At 39.9% G+C, this 27,446-nt stretch overlaps 1 protein-coding gene across 1 annotated transcript in view; it reads left to right on the forward strand.

Moving 5' to 3' along the window:
- Positions 1–11,551: 11,551 nt before the first annotated feature.
- Positions 11,552–27,446, forward strand: part of LOC127196248 (zinc finger protein 431-like) — a 28,169-nt gene continuing 12,274 nt past the window's right edge. The window contains exon 1 of the mRNA XM_051153788.1: positions 11,552–11,699. Within this exon, the coding sequence (XP_051009745.1) occupies positions 11,697–11,699 (3 nt within the window). The 5' untranslated portion in view covers positions 11,552–11,696. The remainder of the gene's footprint in view (positions 11,700–27,446) is intronic.

Here is a 27,446-nt window from a genome sequence, read left to right on the forward strand (position 1 = left end):
CAGAAAAGGTTTCTGATTTAATTATAAAAATAGAATAAGACTACATCCTAAATTGTAGTGCTGTCTATTAATACTGAAATCATGTTATTCTGTGTAATTAATCAAATTTGCCAAAGGGCCTGTAGCAACTATTTGGAAGAAATTAACAAATATCCCTTAAAAAATAAACCAGCATTTTCAGTTTATAAGAAGAGCTAATTGGATTTCCTCATCTATTGTAAAAGGAATGACCATTCCTGAAGCACCTACATTTTATACTGATGAAAGGAAGTTGAGAATGGTAGGCTATAATTCACATTAAATGAAGTAATTAAAAGCCATAGACTTTAGTTTGAAATCAGTCTTAAGCAATTCTTATGCCATTAAGTATAGGGTATTAGAGATTTCTGACCATGTCCCTGCATATGTTTCCAGTAATATGAAGCAATTTTATGCATATTATATAAAGCGCATTACAGGTTTATCACACAATCTATAGGACATGTCTTTTTTAAAATTTTATTTATTCAGATTACAACTCAGTGTTATCCTATCACTTGTATTCTCCCATTCCTTTTTCCCTCCTGCTTTCACCCTACTCCCCTCCCCTAGGACTATGACTGAGGGGACCTCCTCCCCCACTTTAGGGTCATAGGCTATCAAATCTCATCTTGGCAGCCTGCTATTCTTTCTTTGAGTGCCACCAGGCCTCCCCACCAAGGGGAGGTGCACTTCTTGGAATATGCCCAGAAAATGCTCCACCACACAACAAGACCATATGCTCAACCATGTTCATAGTAGCCTTATTCATAATAGCCAGAACATGGAAACAGCCTAAATGCTCCTCAGGTTAAGAATGGATAAAGAAACTGTGGTACATTTACACTATGGAATACTACTCAGCTATTAAAAACAAGAGAATCCTGAAATTTGTGGACAAATGCATGGGACTAGAGATGATCATGAGTGAGTTAACCCAGACGCAGAAAGACTCACATGGTATATACTCACTTATAATTGGGCACTAGCCCTAAAGACATGCCCCATGAAAGTCTTCACTTACCAGGAGATTGGGATAGATGTGATGACATCCTACTGAGACTCTAGGTAAGAGAAATATAGAAGATGGGGAAATAGAAAGACCCAGAGGGTCCTAGAAACTTACAAGAAGAACATCAGGATGGGTGGATTAAGGTTGGGGGGGGTCTTCTCAACTATTGCATTAACCAAGGACAATACAGTAATAAACATTGAACCCCTACTCTTATCTACCCAATGGACAGGACATGTCTTAATAGAAAGATCTAATCACATTTTAAAATAGATGGTTGTAATACAAAAGAGAAGTATAAAATACCCCAGGGGAAGACTAAATGACTTTAAATTCTGTAAATGTTAATGAGGATGGAAAAAAAGCAGCTAAGAGATGCTGGGTTATAGCAAAGAAACTTGAATTAAGCAGTCTATATGCTATAAGGATGCATTGACATCAGAATTGAAGACTACAATAGTTTTGCATTGGGATGTGGGTTTGTTTATGTGTCCATGGGAAATGAAGAACTGTGGATGCCATCAATATTAAAAAGGGTAGAATTAAGCAGGAGAAGTCTCCTGAAAACCTTGGCCACTGGTCCAAAAAGCACTTACTTCATTCAAAATGTCTCACTGAATACACCACATTTTATGGATTAAAGCAGAAAGGAAGGAATGTTGTGAGATTTTGGTTTATATGCAAACGCAGAACTGTTGTAGGAATATGGTTTTATTTTGTTACCAGGTGTGGGATATGGAGCTGCTTTCTAATGTCCATAGCTAACTACGATTTGCCTCATGCTCTAGCAGGGGTGTGATTTTTGCCAGCGAGCAATTGTTTCTGCAAGTGTATGACTTTTGAAATCTGGGAATGATTGAAAGTTGAAAGGTTATATAAAAATGCATAGACCCAAGAGAAATGGGTCACTGCTACTGCTGCTACTGAGGCATGGCTGCTATATCTGTGGGTGTTTTTTTTTTTTTTTTTTTTTTTTAAGTTTTCCAAGTGCTCATGCCTAAGAAAATATAAGAAGAAATTGGATATACTGACAGCCGTGATCAAACGTGCCCTGGGGAACTTGACACCCCCAATTAGCAGGAAGTAGTCTAATGGTGTCAACACCCACTTCCCCTCTAGCCTTCTCTCTCTCCTTCCTAGGACTGAAGAATTGGAAGGGTGGCATAGTGGTGGAGAAGGATGGTAGAAAAAGAAACCCGCAACGTGGCCAACAGCACAGCAACACTCCATTATGGAAAAGAACCTAATTGTGGCAGAATGAGTAATTTTGTACTTGCCACTATGTATTTATTCATGCCAGATGCATGAAGGCACATTGCATTGGTGGGTGTACAACTTGAGGACATACGCTTGATCCAATAATATTCTATGTCCAATTAGGTGACTGTCTTCGCAGGTGTGTCTAAGCAGAGGTTTGAAACACAGGCCATTGGCTATTGTTCTGTGTGTCGGGTTATAGCTCTCAGAACATAAAATTGCACACAGAAGCAAGATCAAACAGCATCTTATTAATATCATTCCCATTAACAGAGAACAGCCTGCTCCTTCTCGAAGTCACTATATCTATGGTTTTATTTTCAATTATATTTACATTGATAAAATTTCTGTTATTGATTTCACATTTAAAGTTTGATTTTCTTTAAATACACCACTACTATAATCTCTTGTTTTTACTCTCCAATGTTTCCAGGCCATTACAAATTTATTTCCAGTTTTCTCAAATGCTCTTCTTTGTTTAGAGCAGTGACTCCCGTAGCTGATGCTATGTAATTGAGAATTGCTTTGAATACCCACACGATTTTGTCTCTGCTGCCCATTGCAAGAAGACAGCCATGCATCACCTTCTAGGCTCAGTCTCGACTGGTCAGTGAAAAGGAAAAATAGACCAGTGAAGGTGTGTCCTCCAACTTCTTTGGCTTTTATTGTGACTTACAAATGAAGAAGGGGCCTGCAAGATTTGAATTATATAACCAACTTAGCATCTGGTACACTGTAGCAGCAAAAGCCATGGAGAAGGAGGAAGGTGAATGTTTTCCTGCTTTGACAATAGTTGACATTAGCCAGCAGTGAAGCAATCAATTTTGGATGATCCTCACATGTCATGGATTTCTCATATCCATAGACCAGGCAGTCAATTACTGTGAAGCCAAATTCCTATATTAATACTAGATCAACCAGAATCTAAGAGCTGGTTAAAATGGTGTTGTCCTGGTTTACTGGACTGTTAATTTCCAGGTTTAAGAGGTTCATCCTGAGAAAAAAGATGTTTTGTGTAATAGTTTGAGGGATATTGTTATTAACTCTTCTTTGAAATCCTGGTGGAATCCTGCACTGGTGGAATCTAGCCCTGAGCTTCTTGTGGGTGGGAGACTTGTAATAACTGCATCTATTTCCTTAGGGTTTATGGTTCTGTTTTTCTGACCTTTATTGAACTATTGTAGGTGGTCTCTCTCAAGAAATATTTCCATTTCTTTCAGATTTTTTCCATTTAGTGGAGGACAGGTTTTTGAAGTATGACATAATTCTTTGAATTTCCTTAGTGTTACTTTTTATGCGCTCCTTTTAATTTCTGATTTTGTTAATTTGGATACTGTCTTTCTGGCTTTTCGTTAGTTTGACAAGGTGGTCATCTCGCTGATCTTCTCAATAAAACAGCCCTTGTTGCATTGATTTCTTGTAGTGTTCTCTTTGTTTTAAGCTACTGTTTTCAGCCCTGTGTTTGTTTCTTGCCATTTACTCCTTTCGGGTGTGTTTGCTTTTTTTTTTTTTTTTTTTTTTTTATTCTAGAGCTTTGAGATGTCCTTTTAAATTGCTAGTATGAGAACTCTCCAATTTCTTTATGAAGGCATTTAGTGCTATGAACTTTCCCCTTAACACTGCTTTCATTGTGTCCCATAACTTTATGTATGTTGTGCCTTCCTTTTCATTCTAGAAAAATTTAAACTTCTTTATTTCTTGTCTGACCCAATGGCCATTGAGTAGGGAGTTGTTCAGTTTCCATGACTTAGTAGGCTTTTTGTTATTTATGTCTTTGTTGGGTTTCAGCTTAAATCTGATGTTGTGTGACAAGATAAAAGGGGTTATTTCAACCTTCTTGTATCTGTTGAAGCTTGTTTTGGGACTGAGCATATGTTTAATTTTGGAGAAGATTCCCTGAGGTGCTCAGAAGAATGTATATATTCTTTTATGTCTGGGTAAAATGTTCTGTATATATCTCTTTTGTCCATTTGATTAATGACATCAGTTAATTTCATTACCTCACCATTTACTTTCTACTCATTGATCTATCTGTTGCTGAGAGTAAGGTTTTAGAGTCTCCCACTATTAATCGTGTGGTTTGCTGTGTACAAGCATAGGGGATAAATGGAGTTTTTCTGTTGTAGACATACACGGAATACTTTAGAATGAAATGACCTATGGCACTTCACATGGGACAAATGGGCTTTGCTAGATTCTTTCCTGAAGATTAGGGAAAAATATGTTATTCTGGAGACCTACAGGAATCTCACTGCTACAGTTAAGAGTGTAAATTTTTCCTTATATGTTTTAAAAGTAGGAGAATATTGTCACCATCTAAAGCAGGTAAATTAATCAGAAGAAAATAATGGGATGTGTTACTTGTCTAAAACTATAACTTTTCTGTTCAAATTTATTTTGTTGATAATTTATTATCATTATTTAAATTCTTCCTTGTATCTTATCAGACCACCAACACTGAAACTCAACAGTGGAAGCAACAGAAAGTTGTTTATAAAAACTTAACAACTCCCTACTCAATGAGAGTGGGTCAGGGAACAAATTAAAGACTTCCTAAAATTCAATGAAAATGATGGCAAAACATACCAAAAGTTATGAGACACAATGAAAGCTGTGCTAAGAGTAAAGTTCATAGCACTAATTACCTTTATGAAGAAACTGGAGACATCTTAAAGAAGCAACTTCACAGCACACCTGAAATGGCTAGAATAAGCAGAAGCAGACACATTCAAGTTGAATACATGGCTAGAAATAAGTAAATACATGGTGAAATATAAACTAGAAACAAAAGAACAATTCATAGAATCAATGAAACCAAGAGCTTGCTTTTTTAGAAAAATCAACAAGATAGACAAACTCTCAGCCAAATTAACTAAAAGGCAGTGAGAAACTATCCAAATCAACAAAATCAGAAATAAAAGGGGACATAACAACAGACCCTGAGGAAATCCTTGGAATCATTATGTCTTCAAAAGTTTGTATTCCAAAAAAATTAGAAAATGGACGATGTTTTCATTAGACTTCACTTCCAGTGCTAAATCAAGGTCAGATAAACAGTTTAAACAATCTTATAATGATCTTATAACAGATACTGGAAATTTAAAATAGGAAATAGAAGCAGTCATCAAAAGTTTCCCAACCATAAAGAGCCCAAGTCCAGATGAAAGATTTCCCACGTTCATGGATCAGTAGGATTAACATAGTAAAAATGGCCATCTTACCAAAAGCAACCTGTAGGTTTAATGCAATTCCCGTAAAAAATACCAACCTAATACTTTACAGACCTTGTAGAACAATTCTCAACTTATTTGTGTCTAGCATGTTCTTTCTCTGCAACCTGTTTCTATAAAACTGTCCTGGTAAAAACAGCCTCTAAATTTCACCAACTGAATTGCCATGAACTTAATTCCACTGCACTGCTTTTGAATTCAATGATTCAATCGAATTGACTATAACTCAGATGTCTGCATACCTTTGATTACTGAGTGCTGGGACTAAAAGTACAGACCACCATGTCTGGACCTAAGTTTATGTTTACCTGAAATTTGTCCTATATCAGGATGGCTTGAACCCTGAGCTCTGCTTGCCTCTGTCTCCTGGGATTAAAGGCATGTCTATATTCCATCCAGATCAGATAGACCTACAAGGTCTTTGGATGTGATCTTTAGCCATGGCAACCATGTTCTGAATTAAAATTCCTCTTCAAGCAGACCTCTTAAAATGACACCTGGCTTCTTAAAGAGATGCTAAAATGCAGAGTGTCCTGGACAGAAGTGATGCAGAATATCAGAGACAACAGATGCCAGCCCAGATTACTACCCTCAGCAAAATTTCAATCCCCATAAATGTAGAAAATAAGATATCCCAAAACAAAAGTTAAATAATATGTATCCACAAATCCAGCACTATAGAAACAACTAGAAGAAAAACTCTAGCCTAAGAAGGCTAACTACTCCCATGAATACACAGGAAATAATATATCAGAAAAATCAAAAGGAAAACACACAGACACATGGGCAGACAGACAAACACAAACACATTACTACTACTACTATCCACAACAACAAAAACAGCAATTAACAGTCATTGGTCAATAATATTTGTTAACATCAATGGATTTCCCTATTAAAAGGACACTAGCTAATAGAATGGATTAAAAAACAGGATCCATCCTTATGCTGCATACAAGAAACACATCATTAAATAAAAGTTAGACATTACCTCAGAGTAAAGGATTAAAATAAGCTTTTCCAAGCATATGGACGTAAGAAGCAAGTTGGTGTAACCACTACTATCTAGCAAAATAAACTTCCAAGCAAAATTAAACACAAAAGAAAGGAAAGGACACTTCATATTCATCAAAGAAAAATACTCCAAGTGAACATTTTTTTTTCTTTTTTTGGTTTTTTGAGACAGGGTTTCTCTGTGTAGCCTTGGCTGTGCTGGGCTCACTATGTAGACCAGGCTGGCCTTGACAAGTGAACACTTCTATTCTTAACATCTATGCCACAAAAGAAAGGGCACACTCATTTGTAAAAGATGTATTACTAAAGCTTAAATCACACATTCATCGCAAACATTTATAGGAGGAGACTTCAATATACCAATCGTACCAATGGATAGATGACCAAAACAAAAGCTAAATGGAGGGATAGATAATGGAGCTAACATATGCTACGCATCATATGGACCTAACAGAACATTTTACTCCAAATAAAAAGAGTATACCATTTTCACTGCTCCTCATGGAACTCTCCAAAATTGACAACATAGTTGGTTACAAAGCAAGTCTCAACAGATACAAGAACATTAAAATAAATATCCCACCCCATCTCTTATCAGAACATCATATATTAAAGCTGGATTTCAACAACAACAACAAAATGAACAACAGGAAGCCCCAAAACTCATGGAAACGTAGTAAGTGCTACATGCAAGCAGAAATAAAGAAATTAAAGACTTCCTATATTTCAATGAAAATGAAGGTACAACATAGCCAATCTCATATGGGACAGCATGACAGTAGTGTTAAGAGCAACATTCATAGCAGATAGATCCTTCATGATGACATTACAGAGCTCTTGTAGAAGTAAGCACACCAAAGATGAATAGATGGCAGGAAACAAAGGGCTGAAAGCAATAAGATAGAGACAAAGAGAAAAATTCAAAGAATCAATAAAAAGAGTTGCTTCATTGAGAAAAATCAACAAGACTGACAAAATTTTATCCAAACTAACTAAAAGGTAGAGAGATATTATCCAAATTAACAAACTAAGAAATGCAAAGGAGGGCATAACCTCGCATGATGTCAGTCACTGTCGGAAGACCATAACTTTAACAACTATTCTATGTTCCCTTGTAGGACAGAAGTAGACATGAATTTTTGAATATGTATGTCAGGATTCAGAAAATCTCTTATTTACATAAACACTTAAGTTACCAGCTTTTACCCCACTATTTTGACTCATGGTTCATTTGGAACTATATTTACAGACACTTGTCAGCTGCCATGTGTATGCTAGGAATGAAACCTGGTTCTAACATTGCTTTTAAAACTGATTTACTTCTCGAGACCTTCAACCTCCTTTCAGTAAAATAAAGCAGACGATCATATACAAGAGATTCCTTATACAAAGACCACCTTTGAGGAGAGCTTCAGGCAGGTAGTTGGCCTAAAAGAAGCTATGTGACTTCAGGTAACCGAGCTGGCAGAATCGGAAAACTTAAGTCCTCTGGAGTCGAGGCAATTTCATCATAATCTCAAGTAGCTGCAAAAGGAGGTGCAAGAGTTAATGTCCTCCCTGCAGGGTTTTGGTGTTGCTATGGCCTGTTCAGTCTTTGCTATGCTTTGCTTTGTGGAGTAGGGTTGTTTATTCTGAGGCATGCTATTTTGGAAACCTATCAGTCTCAATAAGGATGTGGTAGAGTGTGGTCAGATAAAGTCATCTTTTACTATCTCAGAGCTGAAGAAAGAGGATGTGGTTGAGTGAGAATGGCACCCACAGGCTCATAGGTTTGAACCCTTATGTTCTAGTTGGAACTGTTTGTGAAGGAGCAGAGGTGCGGTCTCTTTTGAAAGAGATGTGTCACAAGACTGCAATTTAAGATGTAATTAGCCTCTGACCATGGCCATTGTGCTGTCTACTTCCTGTCTGAGGATCAAAATGTGAGCTACCATCATTGAACCTATCCCATTAGAAGCCCAATTCAATGCCTTCAATTATAATTTGCCTTGGCCATCGTGTATTCTATGACAGCACTAAAAAGCTAACTATACAGTAGTTTAATGTGGTAGATCAGAACAGAAAAAAACTCCCCTTCTAACTACAGAAACTAGGAAAGAATGTTTTTCTAACTTATGCTCTAGAGCAGTCAGCATCAGTTAGCCTTTCAGGTATGGAGCGACCCCGACTGGGACAAGCCTAGACTTACATAAAGAAGCAACCTTGTCAATATTCTCCTTTACTCATAACCAGACCAGTATTAAATAACTTCTCAAATTCCTCTGTTTAGAAGAATGTCATACTCAGAATGATGGTCCACAGATACAGGATTAAATATATGCTGATATTTATTACAGATTCAGTATTTACTATACATTATAGTGTGCTTAGTGACTCAAGATCAACTGGAAGTTCTAAATGGGACCCTGTCTCAGACAAAGAAAACAAATTTAAACTATCTTTGTTAGTGACCAGCTGAATCCATTTTTTTTCTCCCTTTTCCTAGCTAAGCCTAATGTTAAATATTGGCTATTTCTTTGGTGTTCCATATGATGTTTTTCTCTGATCATGTCCCAAGTTTTTCTTTGACTTGTTCTTTCTCTATAGAGGAAACAGTAAGATTTATATATAAATTGTTTCCATTGTCCATGGTAAGTTCTGATAACTGGCAGCCAGGGCTTAGTTACAATGAAATCCTTCTGGTCCTACAGGGAAGAAGCTGTGGCCTACCTGTGAGCCAGACCTCTCAGAGGCAAAATCAGCTTCACTGTGAGGTCTGAATAGGTCAGCAAGGCTGTTCTTCTAGGAACAGTGTCCACAGTGCTGATAGTTGTCTTTCCAGTGAAGTTTTCTGAATTTGTCTTCTCTGTCCTTTGTTTATGTGATAACTGTGGCTTTGCTACATATGTCTGTTGTGTGACATACATGTATGATCTCATTCATCATGATTAATAGGTAGCATCATCTCCTGCGCAATCACTTTCCATCATCATTTACTTGAGTTTCAGCTAAGGCATTGTTGTAGATCATGAATATTTCAGAGCCATTTATGTTCATCTTGTTTATAATTTAAACATGTGTCTGCATGACTCTGGGCTATGAATGTCCTGAAATATCTGTGCCTTTACTTTGTGTACCCATTCAAAAGATGATTTAACGCATGCTTAGGAGTATGCAAACCTGCATATGAACGTATCTAGTCTCAATAAGTAAAACCTCAATTTTTTGTTGTCATTGAAGGAAATTATTGCTTGAGAAATGCCTCTCATGCTATCCTTGCCTACCACCTGAAAAATTCTTTCTCAGTGTTTCTGTCTTGGCTGTTGCGATGGCCATTCTTGGTGGTCAAATGGACTAAAATCTGGAATTAACTAAAATCCAAAGAGTGGGGATTTGTCTTATGAAGAGGGAAAACTCTTCTTTAATCTGGATCTTTGAGGTGATTAGATTCAGACTTATTTAGGCCATAGCTTCTGTTGCTAGTCTACACATATAAAGGATATTGAAGATGGTAGCTCTTGGTCTTCTTGTCCTACTTCAGGATAGCAAGTGAACGGCCAAGGTGAGCCTACCTAGATCTCTACTGCTCACCTCATGTTCTTAAAATCCTGAAGGGCCACAGTGAGCCCTTCCAGATCTCTACTGTCCAACTAATGCTGTTAAAATCACCCACCCAACCCAAAGTGAAGCCGCGGACCAGAGTAAGCCCAGCCAGATCTCTACTGTTCAAGTCATAATGTTAAAATCCTTACCAACCTGAAGGGAAGCTACAGACCAGAGATAAGCCTGATAAGATCACAATACATTGTGTTAAAATACCTCCAACCGAAGGGAAACTCAGGACCAGCTCTGACAAGACCCCCGCCCCCCCACCCCACTAAGTCAATCAAAGAAAAGCACAGCTAGGAAAAAAACCACAAAAGCGTGGAGAAATATTATCCCAAGCCAGACCATCTGCACTTGGCCCCCCTTATATGGTTTGGTGTCTCATTTTGTGGATAAACCTTCACAACACAAAAATGTGGTCTGCTAGCCAGCTGAACATGGGCCAATCAAAAACTGACCCATGTAACTGCCCTGTTGGCCAGTAATTAGGTTTCAGGTTATGTAACACGTGCTGTAATCCCCTTCTTTACCCATAAAAAGGCCTGCAAGCTGACATTCAGGATAGCCATTTTGTAAGGTGGTGAACTCTCATGCTGGAAATTTCTTCAGAAGAAACACTCTTTGTTGTTGCATTCCACTTGAGTCTAGGGTTCTTCTTTAGTGATTCTATGGCTCTTGTCGCAAGTACCTTCTTCAAATTAGTTAATTGATTAAATCTTACTGACATTTGAGCCCACTTCTTCAAAAATTCTGGTATATACTGAAGACCAGCTGAGACATCCAGCCACACGGACTGAATACTACTGGATTCTTCAACTTTCTATTGGTAGACAGCCATTGTTGGATAGTCGGCCCACCACAGCCTGTGAGCTATTCTAATAAATCCACTTTCTGCGTACATAGAGAGATTAATTCTAGCAATTCTGTTTATCTAGAGAACCTTTACCAGTACAGGGGTGTGTGTGTGTGTTTCTTTACCTCCGCACTGAGGAAGATGAGCTGGGTAACAATTGGGCTCCACAGTATTTTTCACCTGTTTCCTGCTTTTCTCTCAGGGATGTCTCTTAACTACGAGGTGAATCCAGCACGAGGCCACAAAACAAAAGACCTTGCTTCCTAAAATCTCTCTTTGCTAATATTCTGTGTTGTTGATATTCCTGGCACCCGTCCGTTCTGAGAAAGATTGGTATCTTCGCTGCAAACTGAGTAATGGGCTATACAAGCCTCCTTGATTCCAGGAGGAAGAAGGAGAGCAGCTCCCAGAGTGCTGTGAAGGGAGCTGAGGTAAACTAAAATAGCAACTGGCTGAGTTCAGGGTCACTGCCCACAAAGGGGAGGAGCAATAGGCTGAGCATGCTGGTTCCTCCCGGGGGCTGGGTGGGGAGACAGTCACTCAAAATTCATTGACCAATCAAGGCTTCCAGACGGACCTGCCACTCACAAGAGGAGGCGTGTTCTCCCTGGCCAGTGCTGCTGGTTCAGCTTTATAGCTGACATGTTTGAATGGTTCCCTGTGATGAGCTCTGAGCGCTGCTGCTGGGTGCTGTGAGGAAAGCTCAGGCAAGCTCCGAAGTCGGGACATGGTGAGCACAGGGTCACTGCCCACCACGGGGAGGAACAGGCGGCTGGCTGCGGGAACTGGACTGGTGTGACCTGCCTGGGGCTGTGTGGGAATACAGAAGGGTAGGCTGTTGAAGGACAGGCACAGTGCTGCTGAAATGCGAATCCCTGCAGATCTGGGAAAGGGCTGGCCGTGGCCTGGAAGCCTGGGGAGGAACCACTATGCTGTGTCCTTTCCGCACACTCTTAACACTAAGGGAGCTGTTCTTGTCTCTCAAAACTCACTGGGCCAATCAGGGCGTCCAGACGGACTGCCAGTCAGAACAGGAGGCGGGCTCTTCCGGGCTCCTTGCTCTGTAGCTGAGCAGGCCCGCCTGGTTCCCTGTGCTCTAAGCTCTGCAGCTGAGAGCTGTGACCGGAGCTCAGGCAAGTTCCTAAGTCGTGACATGGTGAGCTCAGGGTCACTGCCCACAACCAGGAGGAGCTGAAGTGGTGGGTCTTCCCTGTGTCTGTGAGAAGCAGAGGCCAGATGCAGCCATCTGTGAGGTCCATTTTTCACTCCCTGGACCCCGCAGTGGCCTCTGAATAACTTAACTAAGGGGATGCATCTGTGTCAAGCATTTGGAGCAGAGATTTGTGTGTAGACACATCCTTGGCAAGACTTCGCCGAGGAGAGCCCTGGTTTTTCTAGTAAATTTCTGCCTTTAGCATTTAGCATTTAACATTTAGGTACGAGATCTATTTGTAGTTAGTTTTGTGGAGGTTGAAAAAGGCATCTCATGTGTTGGGTAGCACTCCAGTATTAAACTGTGATGCTGAAGAGTAGGAATGATGATGTAAAGGCTGTACCAATGCCTAGGCAATGGTAAGTGGCACCAAATAGAATTTAGCTAAAACAGATAAATACTATACTAACCAGGCCTGTTGGCGTTTAGGGTGCTAGGAGACACATGTTTGTGCACCAGAATTGACCAGAAAATTTGCTCTAACCCATGACAAAGGAGACCCCTCCACCCCCAAATCACAAATAGCCGTTAGGTAATTCCTTATATCAAAGATCAGGCCTCTAAGAAGCTGCTCAGGAGCATCACAGGGTCAGCACCAACATTAAGGCCTGGTGTGCCATAAAGGGCCTGTTTCCTCCATGAGAAAAGCATAGTTCTGCCACACGGGCAAGACGACACCGGGTAACAACTCTTTAACCATGAGAATACTGTTGTGTTGAGGGCTGGCTTGATCAAGCAAGGCTTTCCATGAAGCCCTCCTGTATGGAGAATGACATAGCTCTTTCTCAAACCCAGGAACATGCGTGGCAGAGCTAGTGACAGCCTGGGGCCTAGGCCTTGGGAGTTTTCACTAAGGCCCCAATGTATTAAAAATAAAATAGATCTCCTTCTCTATAGGCAGGGATATGCTTGGGAGAGCTGGGAATGGTCAGGGAAGCAGGGTTGGCTCCAGATCCTGAGACTCCAACTCTTTCCACACATGGGGCTGTGTGGAAAGTCCACTGTAGGCTTGGTCAGTAATGTTTTTGAAATACCCTGTGTTCCTGTTGTGCATCCTTATTTTATTAGGCTCCTTCTGAATTTGTCCCATTGTATCATGGTTTCTGTTGACTTCCTTCCATTCACCCTCTGGCAACAGCACAGTTCTATGCTCTTGCTAGTGATGGCTACTCTGCTACTCAAGAGCTATTTTTTATGTAATTAATGTATGCTTTCTTGTTTATAAATGCCTGATTTACAAAAGGAAAAAAGGAAAAAGAAAAGTCTTGGCATATTTTTTTATTAAAAAAAAAAAAAGACACTACTCTTCTTAAGAAGCTTCTTTGCCATAAGACATAGCTTGTATAAGACATTCCCACTACAGCTTTTATATTTTTCTACTTTTTCCTTTGTACTTTCCTTACCTTCTTCCTCCTCCGGGACCTTCCACATGGGACCCTGTCACTGAAGAAAGACCTACTGTTTGATGTAAAGAAATAATTCTGGAAATATCTTTGCTATGTAAATCTTCCATCTGCTTACATGGCTAGACTTGCAGTCTCCAATCCATATTTAAATTATTTAAAACATAACCTGGGGCCTTAACCTTAAAGATACATAAGGGAAACAGTATATGTGGAATGCAAAATATGTTCTAGGCTGCCTCCTCTTTGAGCATTAGCCAGAGCTGAATGCATGCTGTCATTAAGGGGAATTTTCCTAATTAATCTTTTAATTTCTCCCTGGGAAGGCATATTAATTCTAGGACAGCTACCTCTTCAGCCTTTTAGGAAAACGTTTCTGAGGCAAGCTATGTTGACTCAGGGGGCCTTGATCCCAGTCTTTTGCTCCCCAGGGAAGGGATGTTGCTTTTCTCTTGATTAAACTTCCTAAATTATTAAGTTAAAGGACTGTACAACAACAGAGTTTTAAAATTGACCGTATGAGTCATGTAGTTAACTGTTGCAATCATGGGGAAAGGATTTGCGTGTGGAGCAGAGCTTCTATCTTCAGACCAGAACAGAGGAACAATTTACTGTATAAACTGTAGGGTGAAACAGGGTAGACAAAAGCTGGATCACAGACTACAGTTTAAGGGGGTCAGCTGCTGGGGTCCCCATTATGAAGAAGGACCTGATTGAGGAAGGGGGAGTGAGTTTGTAGTCCCCCAGCATGTGGGTGAAAACAGAGCAGATTGGTGGGTATATGATTTGGGTAGGTGAGCTTAAGACAGGGAATGTTGAATTTCCAAAATTAAGGGAGGGTCCTGTGCACATAGGTGCAACCCTCACTGACACAGTCCAGACTGCTCAGAAACCTGAGGCACAGACCATTGGCCATGGCTGTGTGTGTTGGGTTACAGATCTCAGTAGCTAACATTGCACACAGGGACCAGCTCAATCAGTATCTCAGTAATGTCATTCCCTCTCCCAAGGAAGGGCTGTTATTTTCCAAAGTCAGTATACCTATGTGTTTTTCCAATTTATCTTTTTAAAAACTCAGTTGTTGACATTACTTTTGAATTTCATTTTCTTTATGCACCACTGCTCTAATCTCTTATTTGTTTCTATTTTCTAATATTTCCCAGTCAGTAAGAATTTCATTCCTTAGCTGGGCATGGTGAGGTATGCCTTGTAATCCCAGCATTCCTGCACACAGAGGCAGGTGGATCTCTGTGGGTTTGAGGCCAGCCTGGTCTACAAAGCAAGTGCAGGGCAACCAAGGCTGCACAGAGAGACCCTGTCTCAATAAATGGAAAGAAGAAAGAAAGAGAGAAAGAGAGAGAGAGAGAGAGAGAGAGAGAGAGAGAGAGAGAGAGAGAGCATTCCTTTTTCTTGCATGCTTTCATATTTGTTTATGTTTAGAGGGACATCCGCCATAGTTCAGCCTTTCCTCATACTATGTAGTTTACTTGCTTTGAGTGTCTAATCCTCCCTCTGCTGCCCTGTGCCTAGAAGACAGTCCAGCAACTCCCTTCAGGCTGGGCCCTGACTGCTTGATAAGAAGGAAAAGAGATAGTGAATGTCTTCCAACCTTCCTGGATTTTTTTTTTTTTTTCTTTTCAGAATTACAAACAAAGAGGGACCTGTGTAAGAATTGAGTTCACTGACCAACTTTGAAGCTGGTGTCCTCACAGCACAGAAAGGGGGGTGGTGATGGTGGAGGAAAGAGCTTTTCTGCTTTGACAGTAGTTGGCTTTAGCAGTAAGAAGTCAGGTAGTCAATTTTAAGTGATCAGTAAAAGCCCAACATGGTCATTTTGGGGAGTTCAGAGACCAAGACAATCAAGAGTTGGGATAAGTTTGTGTCTTCGATTCACTTCTGTTGGTCAACCAGAGAAATAGGAGGATGGAGTCAGAACTGGGGAGAGCAGGGTGTCGGGGGAGGGCACAAGGCCTGTAGGGAAAAGATAAACAGGGTGGGGGCATCTCTGACAAGCTGGAGACCTAAGTCAGGATATGCTCCTGGGAGGATATGAGGGGAACTCAAGCAGAGACACCTAATAGCTGAGGCCATAGAGGCTGAAGAGGACACCCTCTAACTAGACAAGTCTCCCAGCAGAAGGAGGCGAACACCAACCCACCCACAAAAATTTCAACCAGAAATTTACCCTGCTGACAAGATGTGCAGTGGTAAAGATAGAGCAGAGATTGAGGGAATGTCCAACCAATGCCTGGCACAACCAGAGACCCACCCTAGGGGAGAGTGCCAACCCCTGCCACTATGAACCACACTCTGCCAAGCTTGCAAACAGGAGCCTATCAGAATTGGTCTCTGAGATGCTCTACCTAGTAACACCTCGAAACAGATGTTGAGACTCAGCCAAACATCAGGCAATCTGTAGGGAGTCTTGTGGAAAAGTTAAGTGAAAAAGCAAAGGACCCGGAGTTGACAAGAGATCTATAAGAAGACCAACAGAAGCAACTAAGCAGGGTGCAGAGGGGCTTGCTGAGGCTGAAGCACCAAGCAAGGATCACACACAGACTGGACAAAGATGTAGCTGATGGAAAGCTTAGGCTTCATGTGGGTTCTCTAGTTTAGGGATGCGGGGGCTGCATCTGACACGGACTCTCTTGCCAGCTTTTTGATCAATTCCCCATGGCATGACTAACTAGCCACGCCACAGGGGAGGAGGATGTGCTCAGTCCTGATTCAACCTGAGGAGCTGGGGTAGATAGGAAGTGGGGCTCCCCTTTTCTGAGGAATAAGGGGTGATGAAGTGGGGAGGGAGGGAGTGTGGGACTGGGAAGTGAGCAAAGATGGGGCTACAATCAGGATGTAAAGTGAAAAGGAGGAGGAGGAGGAGGAGGAGGAGGAGGAGGAGGAGGAGGAGGAGGAAGAAGAAGAAGAAGAAGAAGAAGAAGAAGAAGAAGAAGAAGAAGAAGAGAGAAGAAAGATGAGGAACTAAACTTATTTCTAAACCAAATTCTTGTTATTACACTAGTTCACCCAACACAGAAGTTCTGTACAAACTGAGTGGCTGTGCCTAGCAGGAATGTTATTTTTCCTGACTGAAAATGCACAAGCTGAGAGAAAAGGTGTGAGTAATCCTTTGTGTGCTCTACTACATATGTCTAGTCCCTGAAGAACAACCAATTTCAATCTTTTAAAATAATTTTTGATATTATAGTTAAGTCATTTCAACCTTCTCATTCCTTCCTATTACTAAGTCTCAGACCCTGGGACAAATGGCTGGGGTGTGTCTTAAACCAATTAAAGCAGACCTGCCTGACAGGTTCTCCCAGCTTCCTTCAGTTCCTGTTACGAGGAATGGTGGGCATACTCTGCCTTCTAGCTCAGGGGTTGTCCTGCCCGTCTCTTAGCTGTCTTCCTCATATAATTCAACCATTTTGGTTACCTGGGCATTTACTCTCTTGACCCCTTTGTCTGTGTCTCCCCTCACCCCTCCTTCCTCTCCTCACATAGCTCAGGTTCATGTCCACTCTGGGTTCTACCAGAGGTCCCCAGCCTGGCTATGCTCTCCTTTTATCTATAATAATCTTTGTATTCCACCATACCTAGGAGCAGCCATGACCATTTCTCTCTCTCTCTCTCTCTCTCTCTCTCTCTCTCTCTCTCTCTCTCTCTCTCTCTCTCTCTCCACCTCCCACTTATTTCTTGCTTTCAAATTCATATCCACATTTTGCTTTAGTTGTTACAGTTTGAATTTGACTGGAGTTTGGATTCAGGATTTCCCAGCTATGAGGTAGGGAGGGCTGCTTTGGATGCTGAGTGGATAATGGAATGTGCACACAAAGGACCTTGTGCCTTGGAGGAGGAACATGATGTGCTCTGGGACACTGGAAAATTCTACTAAAATACAAATTTCCCAGACTAGGGCTTTGTCTGTCCCTAGGTTCTAAGGGCAGAGCTAGAAGACCTCAGCTGTCTGTGTCATTAGATCTCTATTCCCCAAGTAGAGGAGCTGGTCTTGTCCTGATGCCCAGGCGGGTTGTCCGTGCTAACGAGGGACTCTGGGCAGGACTAGCACTAATGAACATCATTGGGAAGTAGCTTTCAGGTTCTCTCCTGCATTCTCCTCTGATGCAGCCATAGTGAGCTGTGAGGGACAACACAAAGTCTCCCATGGTGAGAATGAGGACCACTGTCCCTAGGCCAGGAGGAGAAGGTCTCCTGACATATTAGAGTCTGATCTGCTGTGACAGAGTTGGGCTGTGGTTATCTTGGTCCATGTGACCAGCTTGGACGCCCTTGGCCTCTGACCCTCCATGAGTGTGGATTCCCTGGGTAGGGAGAGGCTCTACAGCCCTGGCAATGGAAAGTTGTGGTGCATATAATATCACTGGCCAGAGCGCACATACAGGCATTGCTTTTGGTATGCCGTAGGAAGACAGATTGCAAAACTGAAAGTATGGCTTCTAGAAGTTCTGAACCTTGCATACCACATTCAGTTTTATGTGACAGATTTTATGAGAAGTTTAGAAACTAGTAGAAAGAGGTGATAGGAATCATCCTTAAGCAATACTTGATTAGAATCTTTTGACCTTTCCACCACCACCAGCCACTATGATTATGATTGAGGGAAATTCAATTCCAAGTTACAAAAGGAGTTTCTGAGATGCAGAGGTTTCAGAGGTGTGCATGGTGTTGTGTAGGTGGATAGGGCAGAGTCTACATCTCGTGACATAACCCATTTGTCTGGAAGTAGATTAAGTTATTCTTCGATGTCGTTTTGTGTGTGGGCTTGCCCGAAACCACAAGGGGCCATGATTTGTCTGCAGAGCCATAGCCCACCTTTCTGATCCCCATCTCTAAAGAGACCTCTAGAGCATGGGGTGTCTCTTGAAGAGTGATCAGTAGAAGCTGGAAAGTCAGAAGTATAAGAGTGTAGGGGTCACTGTGAGTTATATTTATCCGAGTTGTGAAGTCCATGTTTATTTAAACTGTATACACATACAATCCAAGGGAACATTGGTCAAGTTCACCTATTTCTTGGTGCAGTTTCCCTAGCTCTTCTGAGGAAAATGAGTATATTTTTAGGATTATGCTTTTGGATTTTTCTCTTTATCCCTCATTCTTTCCCAAATAATCACACATTCTCGATTGAAGTAGCTTTGTGGTAAGTACAGAAGTCACATGGTACCAATATGTACTGTTCACTTTGCTTTTTTAAAAACTATTTTATTTATGTTTCTTATATCTCTTTCTCCCTTCTCCACCACAGTCCCTTCCAACACCCCAACACCACATAGGAGAGAGAAGGTTAGTGAGTAGAAGGGGCGAAGTTTTTCTTAGCCACTTCCTGCCGTTCAGGGTCATTGGGTTTCTTTAGGCAACTCCAGTCTTAATTTCATCTTTAGGCAACTCCAGTCTTCGTTTCATCTTTGGCCAACTCCGGTCTTCATTTCAGGACATCTTCACCTTCTGATTCTAATCACACTGCATCCACGGCAACCAGGGGCAGTTGGGGGGGCGGGCGGGCACCAGCAGCCTTCTTTTTTCGTGCAGCTCCCCAACATTTTCTGGGCCCAGGCATTTATTCTCTCTCCAGAGTCCTCAGACTTACTCTACAGCTGGCGAAGAGCCCTCTCAGAGTACACACAACTTAAATAGTTTGCAGCTGTGAACAATCTGAACCAGATTTAATCACACTTGGGATTAAAACAAAGACATGTTTACATATAATAAACCAAAACTTCCTGAACAACATATTATTTCTTCATAATCCTATTGAGAATTCTGAGGGTTCCACCCCCCCCACCCCCTCATGGCATATAGTTTTAGATCAGCTGTCCTGTTATAAGTTCTGAGGAATTTCCTTTGGATTGTATCGAATTTATGTTATAAATTGAACATAACCAACATCTTTTTTTCTGAAATGACTTCATTTAAATGGTGTGTAGAACTGAAACTGATGTAAAATTATGTTCAAAGCCATAGAAAAAGGACCTCAGTGGCACAGAATATATTGTTATGGTCACATAAAAGCTGTTCCACTACGTATGATTTAATTGAGATGACAAAAAATGAAAATAAAATATGGTCCAGAATTTAACAATGGATCTGAATATGACACAGGATTGTGTATTAGCATATCAAATAAACTCTAATAGCAGTAGGTTGTGATTTTCCACAGATATCAGTTAAAATTAGTTAAAACCATATCGCACTGTTATAGTTGATGTGAAATTGCACATATTTAGTGTATATGTTATGTCGCATTTGGACATATTACCTGCATCCACACAATGCCATTACCAAAATTCATACAGTAAATCGTGCTCTCCACACATTCTCATTTTGTCTATGTGTATGTGTATGTGTGTCAACAGTACACAGAGTTCTCATGAAATGACGGAATCGCATGGATCACTGCAGTCTTCTCAGTTATATTTACAGTGGCCTAAATTATAAAATAACCTACATGCTCATTCTTTTTATGACAAATTGGGTGCCTTAAGAGAATATTGTGCTAAATGAATGGTGACAATAGCAATGGATTATATCCTTATAAATAGCAAAGATTATATCCTTATAAAGGACTCTCACAGTAAGTGCTGCCTTGTTCATGAAACAGCATGTAATTACAGCTTAGGCAGTGTCAATCAACCCACTTCTTTTTCCCTTGTGATTTTAATCTTTAACACAACCTCATTTGTCAGGTGGATGTGAGAGCTTCAGCCATCTTGTCTATAATACAGGTAGCAAAATAAAATGAAGGGCAGAAAGAGCACAGAATCTAGCGGAAACAATCCCCTGCAAAAGGTTTTTCTAATATTTTTAGTTGGTATGTGGAGAAAAAATAAATAAATATCAAGCTTTTTGTAGTAAGAGTTGCTATAGAGATGAGAAGCAAATGTGCTATTATACTGTGAAAATGTAGAAAGTTGCTTTATTTCAATGGTATGAGAGCTTTCTGCCAATGAGTCATACTGCATGAAGAAGTAAAAATGGGTTTAAGAAATGGTCTGAATAGTTTTGAGTATACGTAACGACAATAAATTATAGTTCAACAGATATGTAACAGTCTTAGACAAATGAAAAATCTCTTTGTTTTCTTCTGATCAAATTACCTACCGTAGGTGGTAACACTTTTATTTTGCTTTCGAGAATGTGTTTAAACATTAAAATTTTTTATATCAGTTTGTATATGTTTAATATATGGTATATGTTTAACATTTAAGTAATGTAGCAGGACTGTATAACATTACATATGTACTTCTACTGATTAGTTACTCAAGCATTGGTTTGCCTTAAAGAGAAGCAAGAGCACTTTTTTGAAATTAAAGGAACAGGAACCTCTGTAATTCCACAATGCAAACTTCTGAAAATCACCCATGTTTGTTTCCTGCATGATATATATTTCACATTGCTAAGAGCAAAGCTTCTATTTCATATATCTAGCAGGGCCCAAGAATAAGCTTGTCAGAAACCCCTGTGTGGTGCTCACCATCAGCACCCACAGAACAAGAACCATATCTGTCAGCATCATGCTTTTCCTGTCTTCACTATCTCACTTCTCTTTGTTCATTATTGCTTCCACTCTTTGCATTTCCATTTAGGAAAAAAATTGAATTAATGTTTTTAAGTTGAAATAGATTCTTCTCTCATACAATATATTCTGACCACTATTTCCCGTCCATCCACTACTCCTAAGATCAGCCTACCTTTCCTTTTCCCCAGATCCACTCCCCCTCCTCTGTTTCCACTTAAGAGAGGACACACAAACAAGATACAAAAAGGCAAGGCAATAGACCTCATATTGAGGCTGGACAAGGCAATTCTTAGGAGTAAAGTGTTTCAAAATCAGGTGAAGCCACTATGGACATAGGTGAGCCGAGTATCCTGCTCTCACTGTCTGGAGTCCCACAAAAACACCAAGCTGACAGCCCATAACATATCAGCAGAAGACCTGGCACAGACCCATACAGAAACCATGCTTGCTTTATAAGTCTCTATGAGGTTCCTGGCCATTGAGGCAGTGCAAGGCATGGGCTCCCTCTCATGGCATGGGCCTCAAGTTAAATCAATCATTGGTTGGCCTCTCAAAGAAGATTGGTGTCACCGTGCCCCTGCACATCTTGCAGGCAGGACATATTATAGGTGGAGTTTTTTTTAGTAGTGTTTGTATCCAGGTTTTTCTTTCTGTAGCCTGTACACTACTTTCTTGCCCCCCAAGAGACTAGAATATAGGGATGAAGTCACCTCGCCTGCACCTGCTTGGCCTCTCTACATTCAGTGAGCTACATGGAAACTGTCCTCAGCAATGCAGCCCTGTTGTCCGTGGATGGTCAATTCAGATTCTGTATTCTCCATGACTACGAATCCTTACTAAGATCATCCTCATATATTCCAGGAAGTTACCAGTATACTAGGTTTCTACACTGACCCCCAAATGCTTCCTAATTCCAACTGTTGCTCCCTGCCCTGCACTCTGCTTCCACCCCACCTAGATGATTCCTCCCTCCCCTGTGTACATTCACCCCCAGAATCTTTTCTGTTTTCCTCTTTCCCTTTCCCTCTAGCCTTCCTCTTTACCTATCTTCTCTGAGTCTTTGGACTGTAGCTCAACTATCATTTATCTACTAGCTGATATCCACTTAGAAGTGAATGTATGCCACATTTCTGTTCCGGGTCTTGGTTTCCTCATGTAGGGTGGTTTTTGTTCCAGTTGCATCTATTTTCCTATAAATTTCACGATGTCATTTTTAACAGCTCAGTATCCATTGTGTAAATGTACCAGGTTTTCTTTATCTATTCTTCAATTGAGAGAAATCTAGCTTGTTTCCAGTTCCTGCCCAATAGGAGTAAAGCCACTATGGACATAGGTGAGCTGAGCATCCTTCTGGTAGGATGCAATGTCTTTGGGTATATGCCCAAAAATTATGTACCTGGGTCTTGAGATAGACTGATTCCCAGTTTTCTGGGGAACCACAATATTGATTTCCATAGTGGCTGTATTAGTTTGCACTCCCACCAGCAATGGAGCAGTGTTCCGTTTTCTTCACATACTTGTTAGCTTGTATTATTGATCTTAACCATTATGACATTTGTAAGATGGAATCTCAAAGTAATTTTCATTTGCATTTCTGTGATGGTTAAGGATGTTGAATATTTCTTTAAGTGTTTCACAGCTGTTTGAGATTCCTATACTGAGAATTTTCTGTTTAGATCTGTACCCCATTTTTAATGGAATTACTTTGATCTTGGAACATCTACTTTCTTGAGTTCTCTATACATTTTGAATATTAGGCCTGTACTGTTGGTTGAGTTGTTAAAAATCTTTTCCCATTCTTTAGGATGTCTTTGTCCAACTGACTATGTTTTTGTTTGTTTTTGCCTTACAGAAGCTTTTCTGTTTCATGGTGTCCTGTTTATTAATTGTTGATCTTAGTGCCTACAGTATTGGTATTCTCTTCAAAAGGTTTTTTTCCTGGCTAATGAATTTAGGGATATTTCCCATTTTCTCTTCTATCAGTTTTAGCATCTGATTTTATTTTGAGGTCTTTGGTCCACTTGGACTTGAGTTTGCTGTGTGGTGATGAATATGGATCTATTTGCATTCTTCTACATGCAGAGATACAGTTTAACCTGCACCATTTGTTGAAGGTGCTGTCCTTTTTCCATTGTGTATTTAAATTCTTCTTATCGAATATCAGGTGTTCACATGTTGGTGAAATTGTGTCTGGGTCTTCAATTCAATTCCACTAAACAATGTCTCTCTTTTTATGCCTTTATCATGCAGTTATTTTATTGTTCAGAATTTTTTTTAAAGCTATCTTGTGTTTTTATTATTCTCTGAGGTAGGAATTGTCCTTCCAAGGCCTGTAAACAATTATTTTTGGAAATTTGATTGGGACTACAGTTGATCTGTAGACTGATTTTGGTAGGATGGCCATTTTTACTGCGTTAATCCTACTGAACATGAGAGATGTTTACATCTTCTGATATAGTCTTCAATTTTGTTCTTTAAATACTTGAAGGTTTTTATCACAAAAGTCTTTCAATTGCTTTTTTATAGTTACTCTAACAAATAACATAATATTTATGGTTATTGTGAAGGATGTTTTTTGCCTGATTGATTTTTTTATCAGTATATATGTCATGTTTTTAATTAATCTGTGTTATTTGTATGGGTGGCTAGCAATCAATTAAGATATAGACACTTTTTATATTTTAAAATAGCCTTAGTTAACCTGGGGCAGGGCAGACATTAATCCTCTAAACTACTTCCCATGGTGGGGCAGGTATGGGATACCTGCCTCAATCCCATGCCATCTGTCTCTAATAATTTCTATCAAGCAACCTCCCATCCGCAATCCCAAATATTTGTTAATATTCTTCATCTGGGCTGAATCTCTATCCACACCTGTTATGTGTTTCTCTACCATCTGACCTATGGCAGCCTTCTTTTCTCTCTCCTAGGGTCTCTTGTTGGTGGATGGTCTGATGTATTTTGATGCTAATTAATAAAAAGCCATCCCACCTGGGCAGGGCAGATGAGATAGGTGTGACTAAGGTTCCTGGGCAGAGAGAGTAATCCTGGGAAGAAGAAGAAAGAGAAAGACTGGAAGGAGAGAGGAAGCAGGTCTCACCATCATGGGTTAGATGGAAGAGAAGCACACGGCAGGTGTGGATGGATACTCGGCCAAGATGAAGAACATTAGCAAGTACTTGGGATTATAGATGGGAGGTTGCTTGGTAGAAATTATTAGAAGCAGACAGCATGGGATTGGGGCAGGTATATGATACCCACCCCACTATGGGAGGTAGTTTAGAGGATTGATATCTGCCCTGCCCCAGGTTAACTAAGGCTATTTTAAAATATAAAAAGTGTCGGTGTCTTGATTGATTGCTAGCTGGGCATACTAATGCTAATAATAATACTGGTAATATATAAAAACAACAATGTCATTTTTATAGAGATGGGCTATTGATTTTTTTTTTTTTTTTTTTTTTTTTTTGAGTTAACCTTGGATCCAGCAACTTTTCTGAAAGTGTTTTTCAGCTGTTGGACTTTGGTCATGTAATTTTGGGCGTCATTTATCTATACTAGCATATCATCTGCCAGTTAGTATACTTTGAATTCTTCCTTTCCACATTATATCCCCTGATCTCTCTAATTTTTCTTGTGGATATGGAGAGTGTGTACAGCCTTGCCTTGTTCCTGATTTTTAGTGGGATTGTTTTGAATTTCTCTCTACTTAATTTGGCTGTAGGCTATAGGCTTGCTGTAAATTTTCTTTATTATGTTTAGATATGTCTGTTGTATCTCTAATCTCTCCAAGACTTTTGTCATCAATTGGTGTTGGATTTTGTCAAAGGCTTGTTTAATCAAATGACCCTGTGGGCTTTTTCTGTCATTTTATTTATATGGTAATTTACACTTACTGATTTTCATATGGTAAACCATTCCTGCATATCTCTGGGATGAAGCCTATTCAAACATTGTGGATGATCCTTTGATCTGTTCTTGGATTCAGTTTGAGTATTTTTGCATCTATGTTCATGAGGGAAACTGGTCTGTAATACTCTTCCTTTGGTTAGTCATTATGTGCTTTGCATATTAAGGTTACTTTGACTTCATTAAATGAATTGGGTAGTGTTCCTTCTGTTTCTATTGTGTAAAATACTGTGAGCAGTATTGGCACTAAGTCTTGTCTGGTAGAATTCTGCACTAAACCCATTCAGCCCTGGGTTTTTTCAGTTGTAAGGCTTCTAATGAATTATTCTATTTCACTAGAGGGTATGTATTATAAGACCCTTGGAGGCCTGTCAGCCATAAAAATAAAGACACTAAGACCTTTTATTGTTTCAGAAGTTAAGCCTTAACTGGACAGACTTCAACTAGCTTATCTAAGTTAACTTGAGCACCTAGCCCATACCGCCACGGGGCTCGATATACCTTCCAGGTGTGTAGTGATATCCATCTCTTCTCATGTCTCCTGGTGAAAAGTTCTTCCTCTTTCTTCTGTCTAGAGTTCCTTCCCACCCTGTACTCCCATCCAGGAAGTCCTGACTTCCACTTCTTTCTCTGTCCAGCTACATGCTATAAGCAACTTTTATTATCCAATCAAGGATAATTGGAGAGGATTCCTTAAATCACATGGAGGCAGGAGATGGTTCAGCTTTTATAAAAATATTGAAATCAGCATCTGAAAGCAGTACATAAGGCCCTTTCCCAACATTTCCCCTTTTCAATCCAATAAAAGACTCTTTTTATTACAAGAATAACTATATAAAATAAGAACAATTACAAGAACTACCAGGCATAAATTACATTCACAATGTCTATTCCATTTGTACTTGGGAGTCTACCTTGGTGAATTCAGAATTTTGTATCTAACTCAATTTTTTTCCTAATTTGCATATCTTGGAAAAACACCCATTTACAACTTCCTCAAATCTTCATATTTTGCATTTAATATCCTTAAACATCTTCTTCTACCTGCAACATCTTTTTAAATCCTTAACAACGTATGCTTTAATTTCTATCTATCAGTCTGTCTATTCACATCTTAATAGGTAAATGTTGCTTGTTTTTAGCTATTTACTATCTGTTTTAAGTGAAGTCCTGACTGAATCAGTCTGTAAGACTGGGAGAACTGAGGTCATCTAGGGTTGGATAAAGCAAGATGCCAGAGCAAATACATCTCAGTGTCTCAGCATCCTAGAGGATGAATTTTGTCAAGGCCATCTCCATTCCATTAGTGTCTGGTCCTTTTGTTCTGTAAACATGTAAACTCTCACAAGTAATATACAGTTCTATAATTATAAATGTATGAAATGTGCAAAATGCACAGATCATTAAAAGATGATGTTCTGCTTTCTGAGCAGATGAAAGACATCTTTCTTATAAGCTAGTTTGGATTGTAACCACAATTGCAATATAAATCTCCATTCATGCCATATAAGAGAATGACCCAATAAGGCCTGAGGACTTTTGCAACCAAAGATTTATTGGCCATGAATAGTTGCAGTTTTGGCTGGAGATAGTTCCATGTGCCAGCCAGTTTCTGAGTTGTTTCAGTATAGCGGGGCAACCATATGCAACACCTGCCTTGTTGTTGTTGTTGTTGATTTCTTTCTGCCTGTCTAGAGCAAAGGTCTTCAGGAGATCTCCCACTGTCAAATCTGATCCTTACTACTTTGGATGGAATCCGAAGCCTTTCCCCCTGTTGACATAACATAAAGCCTCTCCCCCAACATAACCTACCTTTTGTCCAGCAGTGTGAAGTCATTATAAGTAGAGATTGATTTATATTAGTAGTCCCATTCTTATCCTTGTCTGATTTATTTTGTCCTCTGTGAAAGACAGTGTATAATATCATCATGCCACTGACTATCTAACCAGGTTCATGTTGATAAATCAGAGCAAGTCTGTATGGAGTGCAATATTCTCCTGTATCGTGATATATACTTATTATTTTCATATAAATCTATATGGAGTCAAATACTCTCCTCTATAGTGATATATATATTTATTTTTCTTGAGACAGGGTTTCTCTGTGTAGCCTATCCTGTCATGGATTTGCTCAGTAGATTAGGCTGACTTCAAACTCACAAGGATCCTATCTGTTTCTGTCTTTGTCTCCCAAGTATTGGGATCAAAGGCATGAATTTAATTATATTTTTTCTTTGTCTCCTTTCCTTGGAGACTTACTTTCTATGTGGATATAGATGTCTGTTGCAATAAATTGTATCTGTTCAGTCTAGGAAACCAATAACTGGCACAAAGAGACTGAAACATAAGTAAAAGCTGCAATCACTATGCTGGACAGAATCTAAACTGTTACTAATCTAACAATGAACTAAAATAAACTAA

The sequence above is a fragment of the Acomys russatus genome, chromosome 12 (assembly GCF_903995435.1).
Source record: "Acomys russatus chromosome 12, mAcoRus1.1, whole genome shotgun sequence".
NCBI classification, from domain to species: domain Eukaryota; kingdom Metazoa; phylum Chordata; class Mammalia; order Rodentia; family Muridae; genus Acomys; species Acomys russatus.